At 38.8% G+C, this 23,958-nt stretch overlaps 1 protein-coding gene across 4 annotated transcripts in view; it reads left to right on the top strand.

The window, feature by feature from the left end:
- The window catches only part of Ift80 (intraflagellar transport 80), a 63,523-nt gene that overhangs the window by 30,510 nt on the left and 9,055 nt on the right, over positions 1 to 23,958 (top strand). For all 4 annotated transcript variants that reach the window (XR_006148280.1, XM_042685800.1, XM_042685802.1 and 1 more), the window contains exons 10-18: positions 7,234 to 7,352; positions 10,155 to 10,229; positions 11,380 to 11,543; positions 15,113 to 15,177; positions 17,923 to 18,058; positions 18,461 to 18,608; positions 20,072 to 20,243; positions 21,720 to 21,809; positions 21,915 to 22,087. Coding sequence is in view for 3 of the 4 variants with exons in the window: in XM_042685800.1 (XP_042541734.1) it covers positions 7,234 to 7,352; positions 10,155 to 10,229; positions 11,380 to 11,543; positions 15,113 to 15,177; positions 17,923 to 18,058; positions 18,461 to 18,608; positions 20,072 to 20,243; positions 21,720 to 21,809; positions 21,915 to 22,087 (1,142 nt within the window). In the remaining variant the exon portion in view is untranslated. The remainder of the gene's footprint in view (positions 1 to 7,233; positions 7,353 to 10,154; positions 10,230 to 11,379; positions 11,544 to 15,112; positions 15,178 to 17,922; positions 18,059 to 18,460; positions 18,609 to 20,071; positions 20,244 to 21,719; positions 21,810 to 21,914; positions 22,088 to 23,958) is intronic.

Genomic DNA, 23,958 nt, shown 5'->3' with positions numbered 1-23,958 from the left:
AATCTGCTTCTCTTCACCATACCCAGAGTTATTCTAGTTAACTATATTTACACTGTAAAAGCTCATTCCCACTGGAGATGGGAGCTCCGTGATCTGTACAATGGGCTACTTTTTCATCACATAAGAGCCTATCACTGAAAGAGATGCTATGTGTAGTAATTACCAAGGTTATATGTTTAGGAGTGGTGAAGGAAATTTGAAGGAGTTAGGGACTATGTGGATTAAGTTAGAGAAGAGAAAATTTGAAGAAGCTAGGACAAATATGCACAAGTCAAACTTAGCACATACAGCTGACTCCAATGCAAGCTGAGCCTGCTAGTTACTGATAAGGTTGAATTATCATTAACTTTTACTATTCATAAAATAAATTTATTTAACTCAATTTAAAAAATTGCCCTTTAGGGGCTGGGAAGGTGGCTCAGTGGTAGAGCGCTTGCCTTGCATGCCTGAGGCCCTGGGTTCGATTCCTCAGCACCACATAAGCAAAAAGAAAAAAGCCAGAAGTGGCGCTGTGGCTCAAGTGGTAGAGCGCTAGCCTTGAGCTAAAAAGAGCTGAGGGACAGCACCCAGGCCCAGAGTTCAGGCCCCACGACCGGACCTAAAACAAAACAAAACAAAAAAAATTGCCCTTTAAGGCTGAGTGCTGGTAGCTCATGCGCATAATCCTAACTACTCAGGAGGCTGAGATACCAGGATCATAGTTCAAAGCCAGCCCTGGTAGGAAAGTCCATGAAACTCTTTATCTCTAGTTAACCACCAGAAAACTGGAAGTGGAACTGTGTTTCAAAGTGGTAAAGCTCAGGGACAACATCCAAGCCCCACCAGCCCCGCCCCTCCCCCCCCAAATTAAATTATTTAAGTCAAAATAAGAAAATGGCAGAAAGTTGCTCCTGGGACTTAGGAAGTCTGAGGGAGGACTTTTGTTACCATCTTTGGATTCATGTCTGACGCCCTTATGACAGTAAGACAGAAGCATTCAGATTTGTTTCCTGTCAGTTTTACATGGGAAGGGAGCCTTCTTAGGAAATGAAGATCTGGAGAAATGGTTACACACCTGCAGAATGGACAGCTGTGGAGAAATTAGCACGCCCCTTGGTTCTCATTCTTGTCTCTGTCTTCTGTTTGCAAGATAAGGATGCCCCTCTTCCCTGTAGTGTTTCGGGAAGGTCAGAAAACCCTTCCTACCTTTTATAACCTGCTTCTGGGGATGACAGCAGAGAGAAGGCTAGAAGGCCTTTCTGCTTTCTTTCCTTTTCTCAGATTCCTTCAGGTTCACATATTCAGTGTCAAGTGCTACCATATTTGGGGTCAATATGAAGTGAAATATGTTAAAGTGAAGTATTTTTAGATTAATACACCATTCTTGGATGTGGCAAGGAGAGATGAAGATGACAGGCCAGAGAGCCTTGGTGGCTTGTCTACTCAGTTATAAGCCTCATTGTGGCATTTACACACCACACACACACACACACACACACACACACACACACGATAATTTAGTAAAATTTACTTTCTCTAGTACTCTGTCATAACACCCTCAATGCTTCCCTCTTTAGTTTCTTGTGTGCCTGTACTGGAGCTTGAAATTGAGGCCTGGTCTCTGTCTCTTAGCTTTGTCACTCAAAGCTGGTACTCTACCACTTTAGCCACACCTCCACTTCCAGTTTTATAGTGGTTAACTGGAGATAAAATATCCAAATTTTTTAATTTGGATAATATATTTACCAGAGTCCTAATATAGTTTTTCTTTACTCATTTAAAAGTTTATATGGAGAATTGAATATGTACAAAATCAAATTGTCAAGCGCTTATTAATAACCCCCAGTTATTAACCCAAGATCAAGCTTTCCCTGTCTACCCTGTCTACTCTTCCCCTAATTTTTTCTTTTTGTCGGTCATGGGGCTTGAACTCTGCACCTGGGTGCTGTCCGTCCCTCACCTCTTAAGCTCAAGGCTAGTTGCTTGAGCCACAGCGCTACTTCCAGTTTTCTGGTTTTTCTGTTTTTGTGGTGCTGAGGAATCAAGCCCAGGGCCTCATTCATGTGAGGTAAGCACTCCACCACTGAGCTACCTTTCCAGCCCTCCCCTCATTATTTTTAAGCAAATTCAGACATCACCTTTCATGTGTAAAACTTTGAGTACAGTAGCTAAAAGATAGACTCATTTTAACACACTGTAGCACCATTAGCAAACATTGAAAATAATAGTTCCTTAGTAACAAATGTCAAATTTTCAATTGTCTCTTATACATCACAAAATTCAAAATAAGGGCTGGGAAGGTGGCTCAGTGGTAGAGTACTTGCCTTACATGCATGAGGCCCTGGGTTCGATTCCTCAGCACCACATAAGCAGAAAGAAAAAAGCCAGAAGTGGCACTGTGGCCCAAGTGGTAGAGCGCTAGCCTTGAGCTGAAGAGCTGAGGGACAGCGCCCAGGCCCAGAGGTCAGGCCCCACGACCGGACCCCCCCCCAAAAAAAAACAACAAAAACAAAACAAAAAAAAAAACCCAAAAAACAAAATTCAAAATAAGTTTTTAGGAACCAGGATTCAAGTGATTACAGTGTGTTGCATGCTACTTCTGTCTCTTAGTCAGTGAGTTCCTTTTTCACCTCTGTTTCTGACCCCTGGTACTTTATTTGGCGAAGAAAGCAAAGGATTTGTTCAATTGTTTTTCATAGTGTAGACTTAGCTGGTTGTATCCTTATGAGGTGTGGGTTTTTTTTTGTTTGTTTGTTTTGCTTTGCTTCTTGTTGTAGGGATGGAATCCAGGGCAAGTCCCCAGGCTACCTGGGGTGTGGTTGGCCTGCCTGTTCTTCCACATTTCCTGGAAATTAATCGTTGAGTATAGATGTGTGTGTGTGTGTGTGTGTGTGTGTGTGTGTGTGTGTGTGTGTGTGTGTGTGTGTGTGTGTGTGTGTGTGTGTGTGTGTGTGTGTACTTCTGTTATTTAACTTTGGCACCGTGTCTGTAATAAGGAATGCATTCTACATTCTGATCAACTGTGGTTGGCCTGCCTGTTCTTCCACATTTCCTGGAAATTAATCGTTGAGTATAGATGTGTGTGTGTGTGTGTGTGTGTGTGTGTGTGTGTGTGTACTTCTGTTATTTAACTTTGGCACCGTGTCTGTAATAAGGAATGCATTCTACATTCTGATCAACTGATTGGGACATTCTTTTATATATATGATGTTTAGAAGCTTGCCAGTAAGATGTTACTAAAAATAAGTTCAAGTCCTATTTTTTAAAAATGTCCTGTGTTGTAGAAAATATTTGTCTCTCTAAATAAACAGGAGTCATCCAAGTGGTTAGAGGGCTTTTATGGTAGAAAAGATGCACTATGATGGGTTTTAAGTGGCTTATCTAGTCCAAATGATCGGTGTACTTAATATTTGTAAATATTTTTAAAGGTTGAGAATTTGAGAACCTTAAAGGAGGTTTTGCATTCAGTGATTATAAAACATTGACTGCAGCTTTTGCTAAATTGGGCTAAGGTATTTCCCTCTTGCATTTGGTGGTATTTATTGCATGGTCACTGCTTGCCAGACCTCAGGCTATGCAGTGGGGAATGCAGAGGTGAATGAACCAAGCTTTATTCTCTGTTTCCATGGACCTTTTCCTTTTCTATATACATTCAACAAAAATTAAGGTGTGAAATGAAGGGGGAAAAAAACACATATTGGTTTATATGAAGTTGAGAGAGTGACTGACTTCCATTGTTGTTGTTTCAAAGGTTCAAGTAACATGGTGGAAGTTCCTCTCTTCCTTTCCTCTTCTGTTCTTCCGTTTTTCTGTGGTTGCCTCCATTTTCAGAAAGTCTTCTCCCTTCTGTGCTTCAAGCTTCCCTTCTACCCTTCTACCTCAAATCTACTAGTGAGCCATTGTTCCCAGCGATTCCAGCAGACATCCCGACGCTGAGTCTCCAGGAGTGATTCTGAGCTAAATCTATTTAGCTGAGGGAGACGAGAACATGAGTCAGCCTCACCTGAACCACTTAGTCACTGAAAGGGAGGAAAGAATTGTTCCCAAAGGAAAACCCAGGCCTACATACCAGGAGAGGAGAGAATCTGGCTGGGCAGACAGAAGAGATCTCCAGGACTGTCTGTCCTTTGGCTTTTGAACAGCTGCATGTATTCATTATTTATCACTGCATAATCATCCCATAACTTAGAGGCTTGAAGCTCCAGCATTTATTATCTCTGGGTTCCTGTGAGCCAGGAATCCAGGCATGGCTTAGCCAGCTTCTCTGACGCAGTCTCTCAAGGCTGTCCTCAAAGTGTCTCCTATTAAGCCCACCCCAGGTGATTTGCTTTCAAGCTCATGGGCAGGATTCAGTCCACTAGTGACTTTAGGACCGAGGGCTTCGGTGTGGTGGGCTGTGGATAGGAGAGTTCCTGCAGCTGTGGGTGTGTGGCCTTTCCATGGGGTAGTAGACAACTGATAGCTTGGTTTATCAGAGCAAGTGAGAAGAGCCAGAGAAAGCAACAAGGTCCAAGACTACGTTGTTTGTTTTTCTTTGTGATGGTCCTGGGGCTTGAACTCAGGGCCTGGACACTTAGCTCTTTCACTCAAGGATGTTGCTATGTTCTACCACTTGAGCCAAGGCTCAGTTTTGGCTTTTTGATTGTTAACTGGAGAGTTTCGGGAACTTTTCTGCCTAGGCTGGCTTTGAACTTCAGTCCTCAGATCTCAGCCTCCTGAGTAGTTAGGATTTATAGGTATGAGCCACTGGTTCCTGGTGTTGGCAATATTTTTTTAACACTCTTCCAGTAAAGACAAGTAATGATTTCATGGGCTCCAAGTTTCTTTCGTTCTCTACTCCTTCCTCTCACCCTCTCTATTCTTATGTTTCTTAAAGTTGTCTATGGCAATTTTTTGTGGGGGGTAGGGGGGGCAGTCCTGGGGCTTGAACTCAGAGCCTAGGGACTGTCCCTGGGGTTCTTTTGCTCAAGGCTATCGCACTACCACTTGAGCCACAGCATCACCTCCAGCCTTTTCTCTGTGTATGGTACTGAGGAATCAAACCCAGGGCTTCATGCATACTAGGTAAGCACTCTACCACTAAACCACATTCCCAGCCTCTTTATGGTACTTTTTAATACTATAAGTTTTTCAATTTATAGCCCTCCACTTAAAATTTAATGTCATTTATTAAAATGCTTAAGCATACTGTTTTGTATCTTACATTTTTACTTTATAGCCCAGAGATGACTCTATAAATCTTCCATGTTCTGCTGCAGCTATATAGTATGAATATGAATGTACCATAGTGTATTCAAGTTCCTGGTAGACAATTGGGCTGTTGTCAGTCTTTTGATAATGCTGGTAGTATGGTAGTAAGCAGGCTGTATATCTTATTTTGTAGTTTTGCTTGCCTGTCTTTGGGATAGGATTCTAGAGATGAGATCACTTGATCTTGAATATGCATACATGTGATTTTGTTATTGCTTGTCGTGGTGATAGGAGTTGGAGCACACATAGGAATAATAAATACTTGCTCTACCAAAGTACCTTACGTTGAACAGTTGTAAACTATAGACTGTTTTTCTGCCATAGATCTGGAGGCTACTCCTGGCCTCCAAGATCAAGGTACTAGCAAATTTGGTGTCTGAAGAAGACTTACTTTTCTAGCTCATAAAGATGGTGCTGTCTTGTGTCTGCACTAGAAAGTGATAACGCAGGTCTCTGCACCTCTATTTATAAGGGGAAGAACAAATCATTTCCCACAAGACCCCACAGCACATGAATTTGGGGTCAGGGACACAAACAGTCAGGCCACAGCCATCCTGCTAGATATGCAAGTATTCTCAAGAAGCACTTTTACGCTTTATTGTTCTATGTTTCTTTCCATGTTCTTTCCTTGTTCATTATACTTTGTTATTTCTTTTATAGCAAAATGATAACATTTTGAGGAGAATTTAAAGAAATAATTAACTTGCAGGTATAATTGCATTATAGATACAATTACATTGTTTTCTCTGTTTTTCACTTCTCACTGTGATAGAAGTGAAATGCCTCACACATTCTGAAATTGCTGGTATTAATCTGATTAAGATCTAGAAAATTTAATTTGCCCAACATTTTCCTTATCTGTTGAAGTTTTTCAGTAACTTCAAAATATTTAACCAGTACTGCTGAATGGTAAAATTTTTGTTAGAAACTTGATAAGAATTTTGACTATCATGGATAATATCTGTTTCTTATATATTATCTCTGTGCTTTTACCTGTAGAAATGCTTTCCCTATCATATATAGCTGAGGTTCTTAGTTATGCAGGACTCTTTGTTGTTGTTACTGTTGTTTGTACTAATATTGATGCTTGAACTCAGGGCCTGGGCACTCTCTCTTAGCTTTTTCACTCAAGGCTGGTGCTTTGCCACTTAAGTTACAGCTCCACATCCAGCTTTTTGGTGGTTAATTGGAGATAGGAGTCTCATAAACTTCTCTGCCCAGGATGGCTATGAACTATAATCTTCAGATCAGTGGTGGCATGAGTTACCAGCCTGACTCCTGTTTTGTTTTCTTGTTTTTTAATTCAAATATTTCCTACTTAACTTTTGATTTTTAATACCTTTAAAAAAAGAATTGAAGTTTTAAAGTAAAATCTAACTGAAAAGGGCTATTTTTACTCTTTTGGACAGTGTCTTTGCAACTTCCCATGCCACCCTCCATCTATCAGTCAGCTTTATCACTAAATATTCCAATGTATTGTCAGTTCATTGCTACATCATTCTGCCTGGCTTGCAGGTTATGAAATCCCTGTAGGGTTTTTTGGTGTTTTTTTTTAGTAGGTCCTGGAGCTTGAATTTAGGACCTGGCTGCTGTCCCTATGCTTCAAACCTAGCATTCTACCACTTAAGCCACAGTGGCAGTTCTGGCTTTTTCTTTGTAGTTTATTTGAGATAAGAGTCTCACAGTCTTTTCTGCCCAGGCTCTCTTCAAACCACAATCCTCAGATGTCAGCCTCCTTAATAGCTAGGATTACAGGCGTGAGCCATCAGTGCCCAACTCTAAGAATGTTTTTTATTTGTATTTATACTTTTTTGGTTTTTGAACCTAGTATAGCATCTTACACCTAGCTAAATTATTTATATAATTAAGTAATCAAGTGTACATTGAGTTTCTATGCAAATTAAAATATTGCTCATGTGTCTAATTAGTCTTGTTAACTTACCTAATTAACATGTAATTAAAATGTTAATGTTGTTTGTTGGCATTCCATTTTTCCTTGTTTAGGTTCGTAATGTTCTTAATGATGCTGTGGATTTGCTGGAGTTCCGTGACAGAGTCATTAAAGCCTCTCTGAACTATGCACACTTAGTTGTTTCAACGTCCCTTCAATGTTATGTGTTCTCGTAAGCATCTTAGATCATTTCCTAAAAATGTACAATTTTGCCTGTGACTAGGAACTCATCACAGATTGACCTTTCAAGTTTGACATTACAGCTAGTTATGTACAATGAAAGTAGATCTAATAAAGTTTATATCCCAAAGGTATATAATAGGAATTACCTTACCTGATACAGTGTTTACTCTCAGTTGCAAGGAATTTCGTACAGTTTTATTTTGAGACTCAAAGATTAGGAGCAGCTTATGAGGACTGAGTAATGGAACCATTAGGAGAATTTAGTGCTTGGGAGAATCTAGTGCTTAAAACATCAGTTCTGCTGGGTACCAGTGGCTCATGCCCACAATTGTAGCTACTTAGGAGGCTGCGATCTGAGGATTGCGGTTAGAAGCCAGAAAAATGTGAGAGACTGATCTCCAATTAGCTTCCAAAAAGCTGGAAGTGAGGATGTGGCTTAAGTGGTGGAGTGTCAGCCTTGAGCAAAAAAGCTAAGTGAGGGGCCAGGCCCTGAGGTTAAGCCCAGGACTGGAACACACAACAGAGCAGTAGTCCTCAGCACCTCAGCCTCATGAGCCACTGTGATTATTAAAGGTGTGTGTCACTGCCACCAGTTAACTTATTTTACTTCCTTTTTTTGCTGGTTGTGGGGCCTGAACTCTGGGCCTGAGTGCTGTCCCTTTGCTCTTCAGCTCAAGGCTAGCACTCTACCACTTGAGCCACAGCTCCACTTCCAGCTTTTTCTGCTTATGTGGTGCTGAGGAATCGAACCCAGGGCATGGGAGGCAAGCACTCTACCACTGAGCCACCTCCCAGCCCATTATTATTTACTTCTTTACTAGGAATGACTGGGATTTGAATCTAAGTTCATACTGTTGAATACATTTTAGTAATAACATATAATTATTAAAATAAACCTATATGTAATATGCTGATTTCTATTAGAAGAAATTCCAGAAGAAGAAAAGCAGTGCATGAGAAAACTATATTAAAATGTTCATTTTTTTTTCAAGTAATTGCATTGAAAATACTCTTTCTTGTTTTATTCAGCTTATATCTTAGGAAGTTTATATTTCCACAGCAATATATTTCAGTTGTCAGGAGTCTGGACATTTTCTAAAAGTTCATCCAAAAAGCCTCATATAATCACTACCTTTCTAATCAGCTCTCTTGCCAATGAATGCAGGTTAATTGTAATGACTAATTTAGCATGCTGCGATTTTTTTTTTTTCCTGAAGTGCAAAAGCATATTATCTTTATCATACCTGTGAACTTCAGTCTAATTACTGTACTATTACTAGAGCTAATTGCTATTGGAATTACCTTATTAGGAGAAATTTATTTGTTGTTTTATCCTTTGATGTATCATGTACTGAAATGGTCTACATTAACCAAGATTAATTGCTCACCAGTGTGACGGCTCACTGAAGCCTTCTTCCCATTTTCTGGATTCAAAATGGGTTCGTTCCAATCTGATTCAAAGAATTGACTTTTATATAGCTAGGTGCTAGTGGCTCAATGCCTAGCTACTCAGGAGCTGAAATCTGAGGGTTGCAGTTCAAAGTCAGGAGAGTCTGTGAGACTCTTAACTCTAATTAACCACTAAAAAGCCAGAAGTGGAGCTGTGATATAGCCTTGAGTGAATAAGCTAAGGGACAGTGCCCAGGCTCTCAGTTCAAGCCCTAGTACTGGCAGGCGCGTGCACATGTGTGTGCACACATATACACACACAATTTTTCAAATGAAAAGTATTGAGAAAAATTCAAAGCATACATGAGTCATAAACTATTTGGAACTGTGAGACAACTTCGAGGCTTTATGGATGGATGGATTTCTTCACTTGTAGATGTTCTCTTCACCCACTCCAGTATTGAAATCATTTTATACTAGAAAAGGAAAAGGAATCATTTCCTCATTTCTTCATCAATGGATCTATTTGTAAGCTTAGTCACAGCTTATATTTATGGTGTTTTACAGCTGACGCAAGCCCCTCACATCTCCCCCCAAGAAGTCTTGTCAGACAGTAGCCTTGGAACTGGAGAAAATCATCATGCTCTTGTTGTTTGTTCTGTACCTGCTGTGTATCAGGCAGGTATTCAGATGCTTGATAGCACTCTACAGATGAAATAAAACCTCTGGTGTTCCAGAGAGTATGCTTGTGAAAACTGGGCAGCCAGGAAACTTTTTTGTTTGTTTGTTTGTTTTTGTTTTTGGTCGGTCGTGGGGCCTGAACTCTGGGCCTGGGCGCTGTCCCTCAGCTCTTCAGCTCAAGGCTAGTGCTCTATCACTTGAGCCACAGCGCCACTTCTGGCTTTTTTTCTTTTTGCTTATGTGGTGCTGGGGAATCGAACCCAGGGCCTCATGCGTGCAAGGCAAGCGCTCTACCACTGAGCCACCTTCCCAGCCCCTGGTGAAACTTTTTAGTCTAGACCTGGGTAACAGAATCCTATATCATGCTGCTGCTGTTTTCGGTTTTCAGATAGTAAACATTAGGTAACTTCTCAGACTCACTGAACTGATAAACAGCAGAAAGGAGACTTGTTCTTAGTATTTCTAAGTTCAGATATTATAATACCTACAATACACATTTCCTGAATGTTTGCTATGGCTACTTGCATACTACAATGTAGTCTTTGTTCTGTACTTGGGGTATAGACATGAGTGAATAATCTTAGAGCAAAGTAGCAGGTGCTGAATAAAAGTGTGCATGCAATAATCATGAAAATAAAGTTACTTTATTAAAAATAAATGCCTCTCTACTTATTAAAAAAGTATTTAATATTTTAAATGTTAATGTCCATTTGTTTTTTAGTACAAAGAACTGGAATACACCACTCATATTTGATCTCAAAGAAGGAACCGTCAGTTTAATTCTGCAGGCAGAGAGGTAATTTACTTATTACACTTTTTCATCATTGGGCTTAGGTTAAGATACAGAAGTAAAACATTCGTTAAAACAGCTATCTTAGTCAGGTGCCAGTGGCTCACACCTATTCAGGAGGCTGAGATCTAAGGATCCCAGTTCAAAGCCAGCCCAAGCAGAAAAGTCCATGAGACTCATCTCAGCTAACCACCAGAAAACCGGAAGTGCCAATGTGGCTCAGAGTGGTAGAGTGCTAGCCTTGAGCAGAAAAAGAAAAAAACTCAGGGACAGTGTCCAGGTCCTGAGTTCAAGCCCTCAGCCAACAAAATAAACAATACCTACTTCATTTATAGAATTAAACAATAACTGTTTGAACTCAGTGTGCTTCTATTATATGTTTAAGAATTGAAAACACGGCTGGGAAGGTGGCTCAGTGGTAGAGTGCTTGCTTTGCATGCATGAGGCCCTGGGTTCTATTTCTCAGCACCACAAAAACAGAAAAAGCTGGGAGTGATGCTCAAGTGGTAGCCTTGAGCAGAAGAGCTGAGGGACAGTGCCCAGGCCCAGAGTTCAGGCCCCACAACCAACCAAAAAAACAAAACAAAAGAATAGAAAACACAATAGATAAGTTTATCAATGAATCTGCCATTATATATATATATATATATATATATATATATACACACACACACACATACACACACACACATCCATATATACACGTGGATATACATATTTACCTATCTGGATATGTACACAAATTCATACACACACACACATATGTATATTATCCATACTTTGTAGGTTTTTTTCTTTTTTGTGATACTGTGGTTGAACTCACAAATCCATACTTGGTTTGCTGTAGTTCTCTAGGTGGAGGAGGGTCACAAAAGGTCTTTTGTTTGCTCTGTGCTGTTTGAATTTTTAAATAATATTTTTATATTTTCAAAGGAAAAGTATACCTGTCATATAATGTTTGTGTGACTATCTCCATAATAAAAAACAGAAAACAAACCAAAACAGAGGTTGAATTTCAGTTTTTAAATATTCTATTCTTTATGTATTTATGTACTTATTTTAATTGTAAGACTTAGATATTTTCAAGAGATAAGCTATTTTATAATATAAAAATAAAATTATAGTGTCTTCCTGTTATTTATCCTTTATCTTTTAGGCATTTTCTTCTTGTTGATGGTGGTGGTATCTATTTATATTCTTATGAAGGACGCTTCATTTCCTCTCCCAAGTTTCCTGGGATGAGAACCGACATTCTGAATGCCCAGACTGTTTCTCTGAGTAATGATACCATAGCAATAAAAGACAAAGCTGATGAGAAAAGTAAGTTATATTCAGAATTTCTCATGCTAGATTTCTGTTACATTTGTTAATGCTACATTAACTTTCATTTTCTCATATGCTAATATTTTAACTTTGTATAGAAGAGTAACTTTCTGATTTGTTCTAAACATGAATTAAATAAGAGTTATTGTATCCAACACAACAATACTATCAGCACTCAAGATCAGTTGTAACAATTAAATGATGCTATATTCAGTAGCTGGAGAAAATGTTTTAAATCAATTGTGATCCTAAAAAATATTGATTTGTAAATACTTAAAAATAGTCACATTTTCTTCATTTAATAAGAGTATCTTCATTATTTCGGCTATTTTATGTATTTTTAAAATTACTGTTTTAAGTGGATGAAGCTGAAGAAAAATATGAATAACTTAAATTTTGTTTAAACAGCTCAGTCACATCAGTAGTTACAAATAAGTATAAGTAAGCTAAATGTTTTGGAATTCCCTAATACAGTAAAGTCATTTTATCAGGGTGTTGGTAAGTCCCTGATTCAGTTGTCCAGAAGGTGTTACTGAGTGCTTACTATGTGTCAGATACTTTCCTGGAAGTTGATGAACAAGGCAGACATTCTACTAAGCAAAAGTAAGGAATTGAGCCAATATGTAGGTAGTGTACCAGTTTCTGTATATGTGAAGGCTAAAATACAGGTCCAGCCTTTGTTAGATCAGATCTTCATACATTTCTGGGCAAAAGTAGATGAATTCATTCACATAGGCCCACCTCTTTATAATTCATACAGTCAGCATAAAAAAGATAAGGTATGGATTTTTTTGTTGTTGTTGTCAGTCCTGGGCCTGGACTTTGTCCCTGAGCTTTTGCTCAAGGCTAGCACTCTACCACTTGAGCCACAGTGCCACTTCTGTTTTTTTCTGCTTATGTGGTACTAAGGAATTGAACCCAGGGACCCATGCATGCAAGGCAAGCACTCTACCACTGAGCCACCTTCCCAGCCCCTGGATTTTTATTTTTTAAAGCTATTAATTTCAAAACTGTATAATGATGAAAATGGTCAACTGTAGACAGCCTAGAATATTTTAAAAATGGAAACCAAACTTTTCTAAATTTTGTTTCTGTACATTAAAAAAAAGCTGCTGTAGTGTTTTTTATTTTTCTCTGCATATTTGGTAATCTTAGAACATAAGTAACTGTTATAGCATGATCTGTCCTGTGAATATAGTCAGTGACTTTAGACGTAACAGCTAATAAATTTCAGTTAAATTTCTTATTACCAGTATGTTTGCGTCTTTGTGCTATGTGTTGTGTGGTCCATGTTTTTACTGTTCCTAGTACCCTTTTTGTCCTCATTGTTTTGTAATTCTGTGTCACTTGGTATGACTCTTGAGCTTGACAAATTTGGAAAGTACTTAATCACCAAAATACTCTAATGGTTTTCATTTTTTCCCAGTAATCTTTATTTTTTCCCCAGTTTTTTATTTTTTATTGTTATTTTACTATACAGAGGGGTTACAGTTACATAAGTCAGGTAATGAGTACATTTCTTTTTGAACAATGTCACCCTTTTCCTCACTCCCAGTTTTTTTCTTTTGGCCTCACCCACAAGTTGTATATTTCATTTTCAACATAGTGTCTAGTGAGTACCACTGTTGCATTTGTTCATCCTTTGTCCTTCCATTTCTGTGCCCCCCTTACTTCCCAAAGACAGATAAATGAACAAACAAGGTGAAAAGAAAAACAATGAAAAAAATCCGTTTGTTTTCCATTTCCTGGAGTTCATTTCAATAAATATTATTATATGTGATCAGAGGCACATAGGCATTGTGCCTTTGTGTTCCTCCCCTAGAGTGTCCTCATTTGGTCTCACTGTGTGTGAATGCCTAGAGCCCTATATAATTTATCCTGTTTTGATGTAAATTAGAAACTAGCTTCCACACATGAAAGAAAAAATGTGCCGTTTGTCTCTCTGAGTTTGGCTTACCTCACTTAACATGATTTGTTCTAGGCCCATCCAGTTCCCTGCCTCTTCTTTGAAGAAGAGAAAATAATAGGTACCAGTGCCCCTGTCATGTCAGAGCCAAGGAGTTACCTTGACAACATGGAAAAAGGGCTGAGGGACAGCACTGGACCAGGTTCCTCCAGTACTGTCACTCTGTCATTTTCACTTCACTTCAGAAGATAAGGAATGGACATGGAGAACTTGGAGCTGATCATCTGATATTCTGGAACATCAAGTAGAATGTTCTATACTAAGATCATCAGTGTGAAACAACATAGTAATGATCTGTGGAGAAAAATGGTTATTGGTAATCATTTTCTCACAATCTAAGCATACTTCAACTCAGTTTTGACATAGCCTACTCAGAATTAGTATTAACCCCAAAGGTTAAGGCCTACTGCCCTTACTTCCAGCCAGCCACCTCTTTTTATTTTTTGGTTGTGGGGCTTGAACTCTTGGCCTGGGCACTGTCCCTGAGCTCTTCAGCTCATGGCAAGCACTCTACCACTTGAGCCATTAGCGCCACTTCCTGTTTTCTGGTGGTTAATTGGAGATAAGAGTCTCACAGACTTTGTTGCTGGGGCTGGCTTTGAACGACGATCCTCAGATCTCAGCCTCCTGAGTAGCTAGGATGACAGGTGTGAGCTACCGGCACCACCTCTTTTTTGAGTGACTGTAAATTCAGGGTTCCTGTGCCCCACTTAACTTTGTAATTTGGTAAAATGACTGACAGAGCCCAAGAGACTATTCTTGTCATTTCCGCTCTGTTATACAACGTGTCCGCATGCCATGAGGCCTAGGAAGGAACACAGATAGCTTCCATGGCATCTTCACTCTCCAGTGCCTCAGTGTGCACCAAACAGGAAGCTTCTCAGAGCTTTGGCATCCAAAGACTTTCATGGTATCATATTACCTCCAATGATTGATTAAATCTCTGGCCACACAAGTGAACTTAATCTCTGGCCCTCTTCCCATCTCCAGAGGTCAGAGAACTCCAAGCTCCAACCCTCACCACATGCTTAGTCTTATTGGTGGTGAGTACCTCTTCTGGAGCTTGGGAGGCACTCTACAAGAGTCCACCGTTTTCATTAGCACTGTGACTTCCAGCCAGGAAGACAGGACAGTAGATAGACATAAAACAGAACAGTATGCATGCCTGGCATCACGAGCTCCATGGTGTGGAGTGCAATTGTGATTTTATACTGGTCCGAATCGGTAGTGGCAGAATTAAAAGTCACATCTACATTTGGACTTGTCATGGTTGAATCAGTGGCTCATTGATGCCTTTTCATGAACAGTTTAAATTAGGAATGTGTCTTAGGAAGAAACATTTAGTTCCCAAGTTTTCCTAAGAAATAATTAGGAATATGTTTTAGGAAGGAACGTTTAGTTTCCCAGTTTTCCTAAGAAGTGTGACCCCCCCATTAATAAATAAGAATTTGGTTCTATTGGTTGTTTTTTTTTTTTTTTTTTTGCTGTGCTGTGGCACAGAGTTCAATAATTTCTAAGTATTTTGCTAGTTCTACTGAAATGTACCAGTAAAGAGTCTAATATAGCACATTAATGTTCTGCTTTTTTTTTTCCCCCTAAGTCATCTTTCTCTTTGAGGCGTCCACTGGCAAACCCCTGGGGGATGGGAAGAGTCTTTCTCATAAGGTAATGGAACGAACTATTTCTAATGCAGATAACAATGGTGATTACTGCTCTATGAAGATTAATAGTCATATTTTAATGAGGAAAATGGAATTTAGTCTTATATTTTGAACCAGAGTACCTTCTACACAGATTATTTTGCCTAAAAAATCACAGTTTAAAACAAAGAATAGGGAAAGTCTATAATAGAAAGCGTGTATGCAAATTAATTGAATAAAAGGAATTGACTTGTAGGTCTATTGTTCAGGCTCTGCTTTTCAATATTATGATTATGGTTTGTTTATTTTTTGTCAGTCATGGGGGTTTGAACTCTGGGCCTAAGCCCTGTCCCTCAGCTCTTCAGCTCAAGGATAGTACTCTACCACTTGAGCCACAGTGCCACTTCTGGTTTTCTGGTGGTTAATTGGAGATGAGTCTCATGGACTTTCCTGCCTGGGCTGACTTTGAACCGTGATCCTCAGATCTCAGCCTCCTGAGTAGGTAGGATTACAGGCGTGAGCCACTGGTGTCCAGCATCCCTTTTGTACTTTAAAAATTGAATATTGAGTATACTCATGTAGTTTTGATTCAGATAGAAATCAAAACCATTATAAAGTATACAAGGGAGTCAACCATGGTGGCTCACCCTTGTAGTCCCAGCAACTCAGGTGGTAGAGACTGGGAGGATTGTGGTTGGAGGTTAGGCTGGGTGTGGTGTCTTCCTACCTGTTATCTCCCTTCTCATGATGCTTAGGTTGGAGGATTTTGGCTCAAAGCTGGCTGAGGCAAAAAGTGTGAAACTCTGTCTGAAAAAGCTGAAAGGGCCGGAGGTATGGCTCAAGTGTTAAGGTCCTTGAGTACTTCAAGTACTTCCAAAAAAAAAAAGTGTGAAAGACCCCCTACCAAATGGGCAGCCACTGCCGCTAACCTCTTATATATTTCCCCATACCCTCAGATTTTAGCCTCCTGATTAGCTAGGATTACAGACATGAGCCACCAGTGCCCAACATATGACTGTAATTCTTAATTGTAGAGATCATCTTCTTGGAAAGGTTTCTATTTTTAAAACATCTAACTTAGTATTCTATGAGTACCTTGATAGATTGAAACAAGACAAGTCTTTTCTATCTTAGAGTATAAACTATGGTAGGCCAAGCTCAGAGAGACAATTGGCACGTTTTCTCTCATGTGGAAGCTAGATCTAAAATACACTGGGACATGATATATTTTACAGGACTCTAGACATCCACACACAGTGAGACCAAAGGAGGATGCTCCTAGGAGAGGAACACAGAGGCTCAATGCCTATGTGCCTCTCATCATATAAAATAATAGTTATTGAAATGAACACTAGGAAATTTGAAACAAAGTTTTTTCCTTTGTTGCTGTTTCCATTTTCTTTTCTTTTTGTCTCAGTTTTCCATTTATATGTCTTTAGGAGGATAAAGGGAGGCATAGAGGACAAGACCTTATGTTCTAAATGAACCATACAACTTGTGCCTGGGGATGGGAGGGAAAAACTGGAAGAGTACAAGGGAAGGGTTGACATAGTCCACAAAGAAATGTACTCATTACCTGATTTATGTAACTGTAACTCCTCTTTATATCACCTTTATAATAACAAAAACTTTAAAAAAAGAATATAAACTATAGCATTCCAGAGAAGAGCTTAATTTTTTAAATGTATTTTGAACTGGAATGTGACTGATCCATCAATTTGGATAATGTGTGTTTTGTCTTAAAAGGGGTTGTTTATAGTACACTTAGAAACAGTACACTAATTATTATTATACATATAGTATAGTCATATGGTATAGTATGGTATGGTGTAGTCATATGGTATAGTCATGATTTTGTTCCTAGCAGTCTTTATATATAATATACAGTAAATTGGCCCCTCTAGGATTGAACTGAAATGACTATCTTGGAACATTTCCAACTTTTAAGAAAATCTATCTTAGTAGGTAGTATTAGATTAATGAAATATGCCAGAACTACTGTTTTTCTATGGAACAGCAGAGATCTTGGAGTCAGAAGTCTGAGTCAGAAATCTTAGACATGCTTGGGACCAGCCTGCTCTGAAGAAAAATCATTTAATAGCATTGGATTGCAATTGCAAGTAAATATTAAATAATAGCCATATCGGGTTTCCTGCTTCACAGGAAATGATATGAAAGACTCTGCAAATGTTAACCTGGGAGAAATATGAGTTATTCCTATGTGTGTTCAAAATTCATTCTGACAAATCTTTAAAATATAGGAATCATAAAATTTTAGTATGAGAAACTTGGTACTCAAAACAGACCATTCATGTGATACTCAGATGCTCCTTCACCATCAAGACAGGACAGAAGGGCAGTTTACATAGGGTCACACTGTAGATTATTTTCTTGTAGTGTGAGAATATCTTTCCCTTGATTTTCTGACAAAGTAATGACAATTAACTTTTGAATTATTAGTATATTGGCAGTCCAAAATCAACAGGAACATTTTATAATTCTAAGCAGATGAATGACATTTAATAGATTCTTTTGTGGTTGTTTATTTTAAATGTTTTGAGAGTATTGCTCTGTTACCCACACTGATCTAGAACTCATGATCCTCCTGCCTCAGCCTCCTGAATACTGGGATTGTAGGTTTGTGCTACCATGCCAGACTTAATTGATCTTTAAGGACAAGAATGCCATTTTAAAAAAATTACTTAAACGATCTTACCTCAGGCACTAGAATTGATCTGACATTTACTGTTATTGTTTTTTTTAATTTTAGAATGAAATCTTGGAAATTGCTCTGGATCAAAAAGGACTTACCAATGATAGAAAAGTTGCTTTCATTGATAAAAATAGGGATCTCTATATTACTTCAGTGAAACGATTTGGGAAGGAAGAACAAATTATCAAACTTGGTAAAATAATTCTAGTGCATTTAAAATTTTAATTATTGTTAATGTAAAAATCTATTTTATATACTAAATATTTAATGCTTGGATGACTCTGTGGTAATATTTTCTCACATTTCTTATCTATTTAACTCGATTTTAAAAGCAGGTTTTTGGCTTCTGCAGCTAAGTTGGCATCGAAAGGAAAATCTGTGAATTAAAAATGTAGTGTTCTAAGTAGAACCTTCAAGTAGTTTCATAAATGTTATGTGAATTTTTACATTTTTACCATTATGCTATCAGAAAGTAGAGATGTACCTACTTACCACAAATGAGATAGGATCTTGTTTTCTCAGTTAATTTTAAAGATACAATTTTTTTACTTGTATGTTGGCACTAACAAAATACTTCTATTCTTTTGAAATTAAGGAACAATGGTACACACATTGGCATGGTGCGACTCATGCAATATCCTGTGTGGCCTTCAGGATACTCGGTTCACAGTGTGGTACTATCCCAACACTGTGTATGTGGACAGAGACATTTTGCCTAAAACGTTATATGAGAAGGATGCAAGGTGAGATCTTCTGCATGGATTCTGCGTGGTGTAAAGAGAACTCCTTTCAGTCATGCTTTTGCATCTAAACAAATCATTTATGTAAAGCCAGCTTAGTGAGATTTTATTGATGAAGTCAAATTGAAAATGTAGTCTGAAGTGTTTATCTTTCATGTGACTATGAAGTATTTCTCATGTTGGTGGTGTTTAATGGAAGCTCAGGAAGTTTGCTCAGTATGATTGATTTTAAAGTAGGCAACTCTTACAATTTTTCAATAATATACAAGTTTGTGACAGCATCCCAGCATGCAGACAGTCATTGACTTTAAGACATTCTGAATGTATTTGTCTCTTAAATTGAATTTTTAGGTTGAGACTAAAGACAGAAAAAATTGAAAATTACTGAAAGCATTTAAAAAAGTACTTATGTGGACAAAGGGTGAATGAATGCAGCAGTGGTACTCACTAGACACTATGTTGAAAATAAACTATGCAACTTGTAGGTGGCTATGGGAGGGGAAAACTGGAAGAGAGCAAGGGGAGCAGGGGACTTTGTCCAAAAAGAAATGCACTCATTGCCTGACTTATGTAACTGTAACCCCTCTGTATTTATAATAACAGTAAAATAAAAATTTTAAAAATTTATGTGCTTCAGAAAGTGAAGTACATTTATATTCCTGAGTTTTCTAAGAGATCTCTTACCCTTCACAAAGGACTACAAAGGCTTCTTGACTCTAAATCTTAGTGTGGTTTCCAAGTATATTTAAAGTTTATTTTTAATACTCATGTTTACAACCTTGGCAAAACTAGAAAGGGCTTCAAAACAAAACTTATTTTTTAAAAGTATTTAAATCACTGAAAGGAACTTAGTCTTCTTAAAGTCTACTTTTTATTATGACAAAATTATCTTTGAATTAAGCATAATTTTTTATCAGTATGCCTTTTAATATGGTTAAGAACAAGCCAAGTGATTTCATCATTTACATGATTTATCTTAATCAGGAAAAAGATGCATTTGTCAGCCTTCTGTTACCATCACATATTCCTGAGACAGTCAAGTTGTAGAGAGGAGACTTAAGGTCTGAGCTTTCAGTCAGAGGTGAAGCTATATTTTTAAGGCTAGGAAGTGAGAGAGGAGGCCTGGGGTTGTGCCCTTCATTTCAGCAACCTTGAGGTCATCCCAGTAACACAAGTCTTTACCACGTAGGCCTTAGAGACCCTGAAGCTCCAAAATGCGGGTGGCTCATACCTGTAATCCTAGCTACTCAGTTGAGATCTGAAGGTCATAGTTCAAAGCCAGCATGGGCAGGAAAGTTTGTGAAACTCCAATTAACCATCAAAAAGCTGTGGCTCAAGTGGGTAGAATGCTAGCCTTGAGGAAAAAAGTTCAGAAACAGTACATAGGCTCTGAGTTCAATCCCTTATGACCCATACAAAAATATTTCTTTGCTCAGAGTATCTTGCCCCTCCTCCTTTCTCAACAGTGAATATAGTAAAAACCCTCATATTGTGAGTTTTGTGGGGAATCAGGTAACTATCAGAAGAGCGGATGGGTCTCTGGTCCACATCAGCATATCTCCGTATCCTGCTATTCTTCAGGAATATGTGAGCAGTTCCAAGTGGGAGGATGCTGTAAGACTTTGTCGCTTTGTTAAGGTACTCTCCATTTCTGATCCACATTCGTATATGTATTGTGCTTTAGCTTACCTTTTGGCAAGATATGTAATAATAGTTATGAATAGTTATGAGTGAGACCATGTTTGTTTGTTTTTGCCAGTCTTGGGGCTTGAACTCAGGGCCTGGGCCCTGTGCTGTCCCTGAGCTTTTGCTCAAGGCTAGCACTCTACCACTTGAGCCACAGTGCTACTTCTGGTCTTTGCTGTTCATGTGGTACTGAGGAATCGAACCCAGGACTTCATGCATGCTAGGCAAGCACTCTGCTACTAAGCCACATTCCCATCTTAGAGATCATGTGTTTTTATAAATGAATACATGGTTGGTATGAAGAGGTGTTGCCATGTGGTTGATTTTCAGAGAGGCTATAATTAGGCACTGGTACATGTATCAGTCTTCTGTGGAACATTTTCTGAGAGTCAGATTCCTAAGTTGTATTCCCACAGAGAGTCTGACTCACTGCACATCTTTTTGATTGAGGCATGCACATCTTTTTAAGTTCCTCAGACCATTCTTTTGTATACCTAAAGCTAAAAGTCTGGGCTTTAACCTGCGAATAATGGCATATGCCTATAATCTTAGCATTTGAAAGGCTGTGCATGAGGATTTATAGCCTCGGGATATATAGCAAGACCCTATCTCAACAAAAGGGGAAATATGCGTGTGTGTGTGTTTGTGTGTGTGTGTGTGTGTGTGTGTATTCTGCTCTGATCAGCATTTCCTAACTAGTTGGTTGAATCTAGTATATTCCAAAATGTGTCTGACCATAGATTTTCTTTATTGAATCAGTTACCATCCACTAGAATACACTCCTGAAATGTCATTTAGATGCTTTACCTTATCAGGGCTTATTGGTGGCCATCTTCATGGCAGCATCATATGAGAGCACACTACAAAGTGGCCACAATAAAATTTTTTCCTCTCACTAATTTTTATTTATTTATTTTTTGGGTCTGGTCGTGGAGCCTGAACTCTGGGCCTGGGCATTGTCCTTCAGCTCTTCAGCTCAAGGATAGCGCTCTACCACTTCAGCCACAGCGCCACTTCCAGCTTTTTTCTTTTTGCTTATGTGATGCTGAGGAATTGAACCCAGGGCCTCAGGCATGCAAGGCAAGCACTCTACCACTGAGCCACCTTCCCAGCCCCCTCACATTAATTTTTTAAGGTTAGTTTTCAATGGTATGTTTCAAAATTGTGTGTGTGAGTGAGCACACATTCACACCAGTACTGGGACTTGAGCTCAGAGCCACATAATTTCACTCAGTTTTTGCATTTGTCTGCCTGAGATGGCTTTGAACCTCAATACTCAGGTCTCAGCCTCCTGCGTAGCTAGGATTATAGACAGGAGCCACCACTACCTGGCTTCACTTGATAACTTATTACTTAAATTATTGAATAGTTTTCTGAGTATTCTGATGTGGGCCTCATGGTTAAGCGTGTACTCTTGGCTTCACTTAGGAGCAAACCATGTGGGCGTGTCTGGCTGCCATGGCACTTGCCAACCGAGACATGACCACTGCAGAAATTGCCTACGCAGCAATCGGCGAGGTGAGTCATGTGCACACATAAATGCATGTGCGTGCGTTTCTCACAAGTTGTTCTGTTGCATTTCTGTTTTTATTCACATGGAATGTACTACTTTTTCTTTTCTAGATTGATAAGGTTCAATACATCAACTCTATAAAAGATCTTCCATCCAAAGAATCAAAAATGGCACATATACTAATGTTTAGTGGGAACATACAGGAAGCTGAAATAGTACTTCTTCAGGCTGGCCTTGTTTATCAAGCAATCCAGATCAATATTAATCTCTACAACTGGGAAAGGTAATAAAAATGCTTTTCAGTGATTCCAAAGCCTGTTTGACCTTATGTATTCTTCCATCTATCACTTAGTAAATTACATTTTCCTGCTCTGCCTAACACTACAGAAGAGTTTTTTTGTGTTTATATTTGTGACAGGTTTGCCTGCAGGATTTTTAACATTTTCAAGCCTAGAAAATTATCTATTTAATCAATATTAATTATGATATTTGGCTTTTTGAGCTTTGCTTATCTCGTTCAACCTATTGATCACATCACCAGCTCTATCTACTTCCTGCACATTACATGATTTCATTTTTTTTATAGTCGTATAATATTCCATGGTATATAAACCAACTTTTTGAAGTTGGTTCTACAGTTTGCTGTTTTGAATAGAACTGGTTTAATTAACATGGGTATGCAAGTGTCTTTCTTGTATATTGACTTAGATTACTTCAGATATATGCCCAGGAGTGGTATAATGAAGTCATAAGATAAATCTGTTTTTATTGTTTTATGAGCCTCCATACTGATTTCCATAGTGTGTGCACACTCCAACGATGCATGAGGGTTCCTTCCCCACCCCCAAATCCTTACCACTATTTATTGTTGTTGATTTTATTGATGTTCTTACTGTTGTAAGTTGGAATCTTAGAATAGTTTTGATTTACTAAAAATATTGAACCTTTCTTCTCATATCTATTAGTCATTTCCCTACCATCCATCCCTTTTTTATCTTTGCAGATATCTGTCCTCTTTTCCCTTTCAGATCATATACTTCTAGAAGGACATTTTATGTATACAGAGTAGCTATTTAATATTCATATTCTTCATGTCAGTTACTCTGTGAGCTGCATTACAAACATAGATGGACATGCTATATTTCTCCACATGTCAGGAATTATTGAACAACAACAAATTCATAAGCTATGTCACTTTTACTTGGCAAGGCCTCATTGAACCCTATAGCTACTGCTCTAATCTTTTTTTAGACATTCTGTAAGCTTTTTATTACTGAGAATGGTACTGTGTGATCTGAGGTTAATATTAGTAGATAAGATTGGAATAAAGGAACCTGTGTTAGGAGCTGGGAAGGTGGCTCAGTGGTAGAGCGCTTGCCTTGCATGCATGAGGCCCTGGGTTCGATTCCTCAGCACCACATAAGCAAAAAAAAAAAAAGAAGGAACCTGTGTTATCAGTGGCCAGGGCTATCAGATGGCCTCAGTGAGGAGTGACATTGAACAAGACACATGTACTCATAAATTGACATGTTAAAAAAATAATGGGCTGGGAATGTGGCTTAGTGGTAGAGTGCTTGCCTAGTATGCATGAAGCCCTGGGTTCTCTTCCTCAGTACCACATAAACAGAAAAGGCCAGAAGTGGAGCTGTAGGCCAAGTGGTAGAGTGCTAGCCTTGAGAAAAAGGAGCTCAGGGACAGTGCCCAGGCCAAACTAGTGAGGGTAATGATGCCCTGGGTATACCTAAGATTCACCAGAAGGACGTAAAGAAGGAAGAGAAAGAAAAAGTGACAAAATGTTTCAACTAATCACATGTGGGGTCCTTTTTAGGTCTTGATTCAAACAAACAATAAAACATTCAAGATGGAGAAATAGGGTGCTGAATATAATACGGTAGGCAGTGAAGTATTTACAGATGAAAAGACATGATGACTGAAGTCTGATTTAAGGGAAATGGTAGGGGAGGGGGGTGCGGAGAGGGAGAGCAACGACTCACCAGCTGATTGTTGAAGCTGACTGACCGTGTATGTGAGGATTCACTATATGACTACTCCCTTGTGGATGATCCTTCTGAAGCCAGACCCTTAGATGTTGGTGTTCTTTTTTTTTTTTTTTTTGTCAGTCATGGGGCTTGAACTCTGAGCCTGGGTGCTGTC

The sequence above is a fragment of the Dipodomys spectabilis genome, unplaced genomic scaffold (genome assembly GCF_019054845.1).
Source record: "Dipodomys spectabilis isolate Male_0828 unplaced genomic scaffold, ASM1905484v1 ptg000095l, whole genome shotgun sequence".
NCBI classification, from domain to species: domain Eukaryota; kingdom Metazoa; phylum Chordata; class Mammalia; order Rodentia; family Heteromyidae; genus Dipodomys; species Dipodomys spectabilis.
This window is presented reverse-complemented; position numbering and strand designations above follow the sequence as displayed.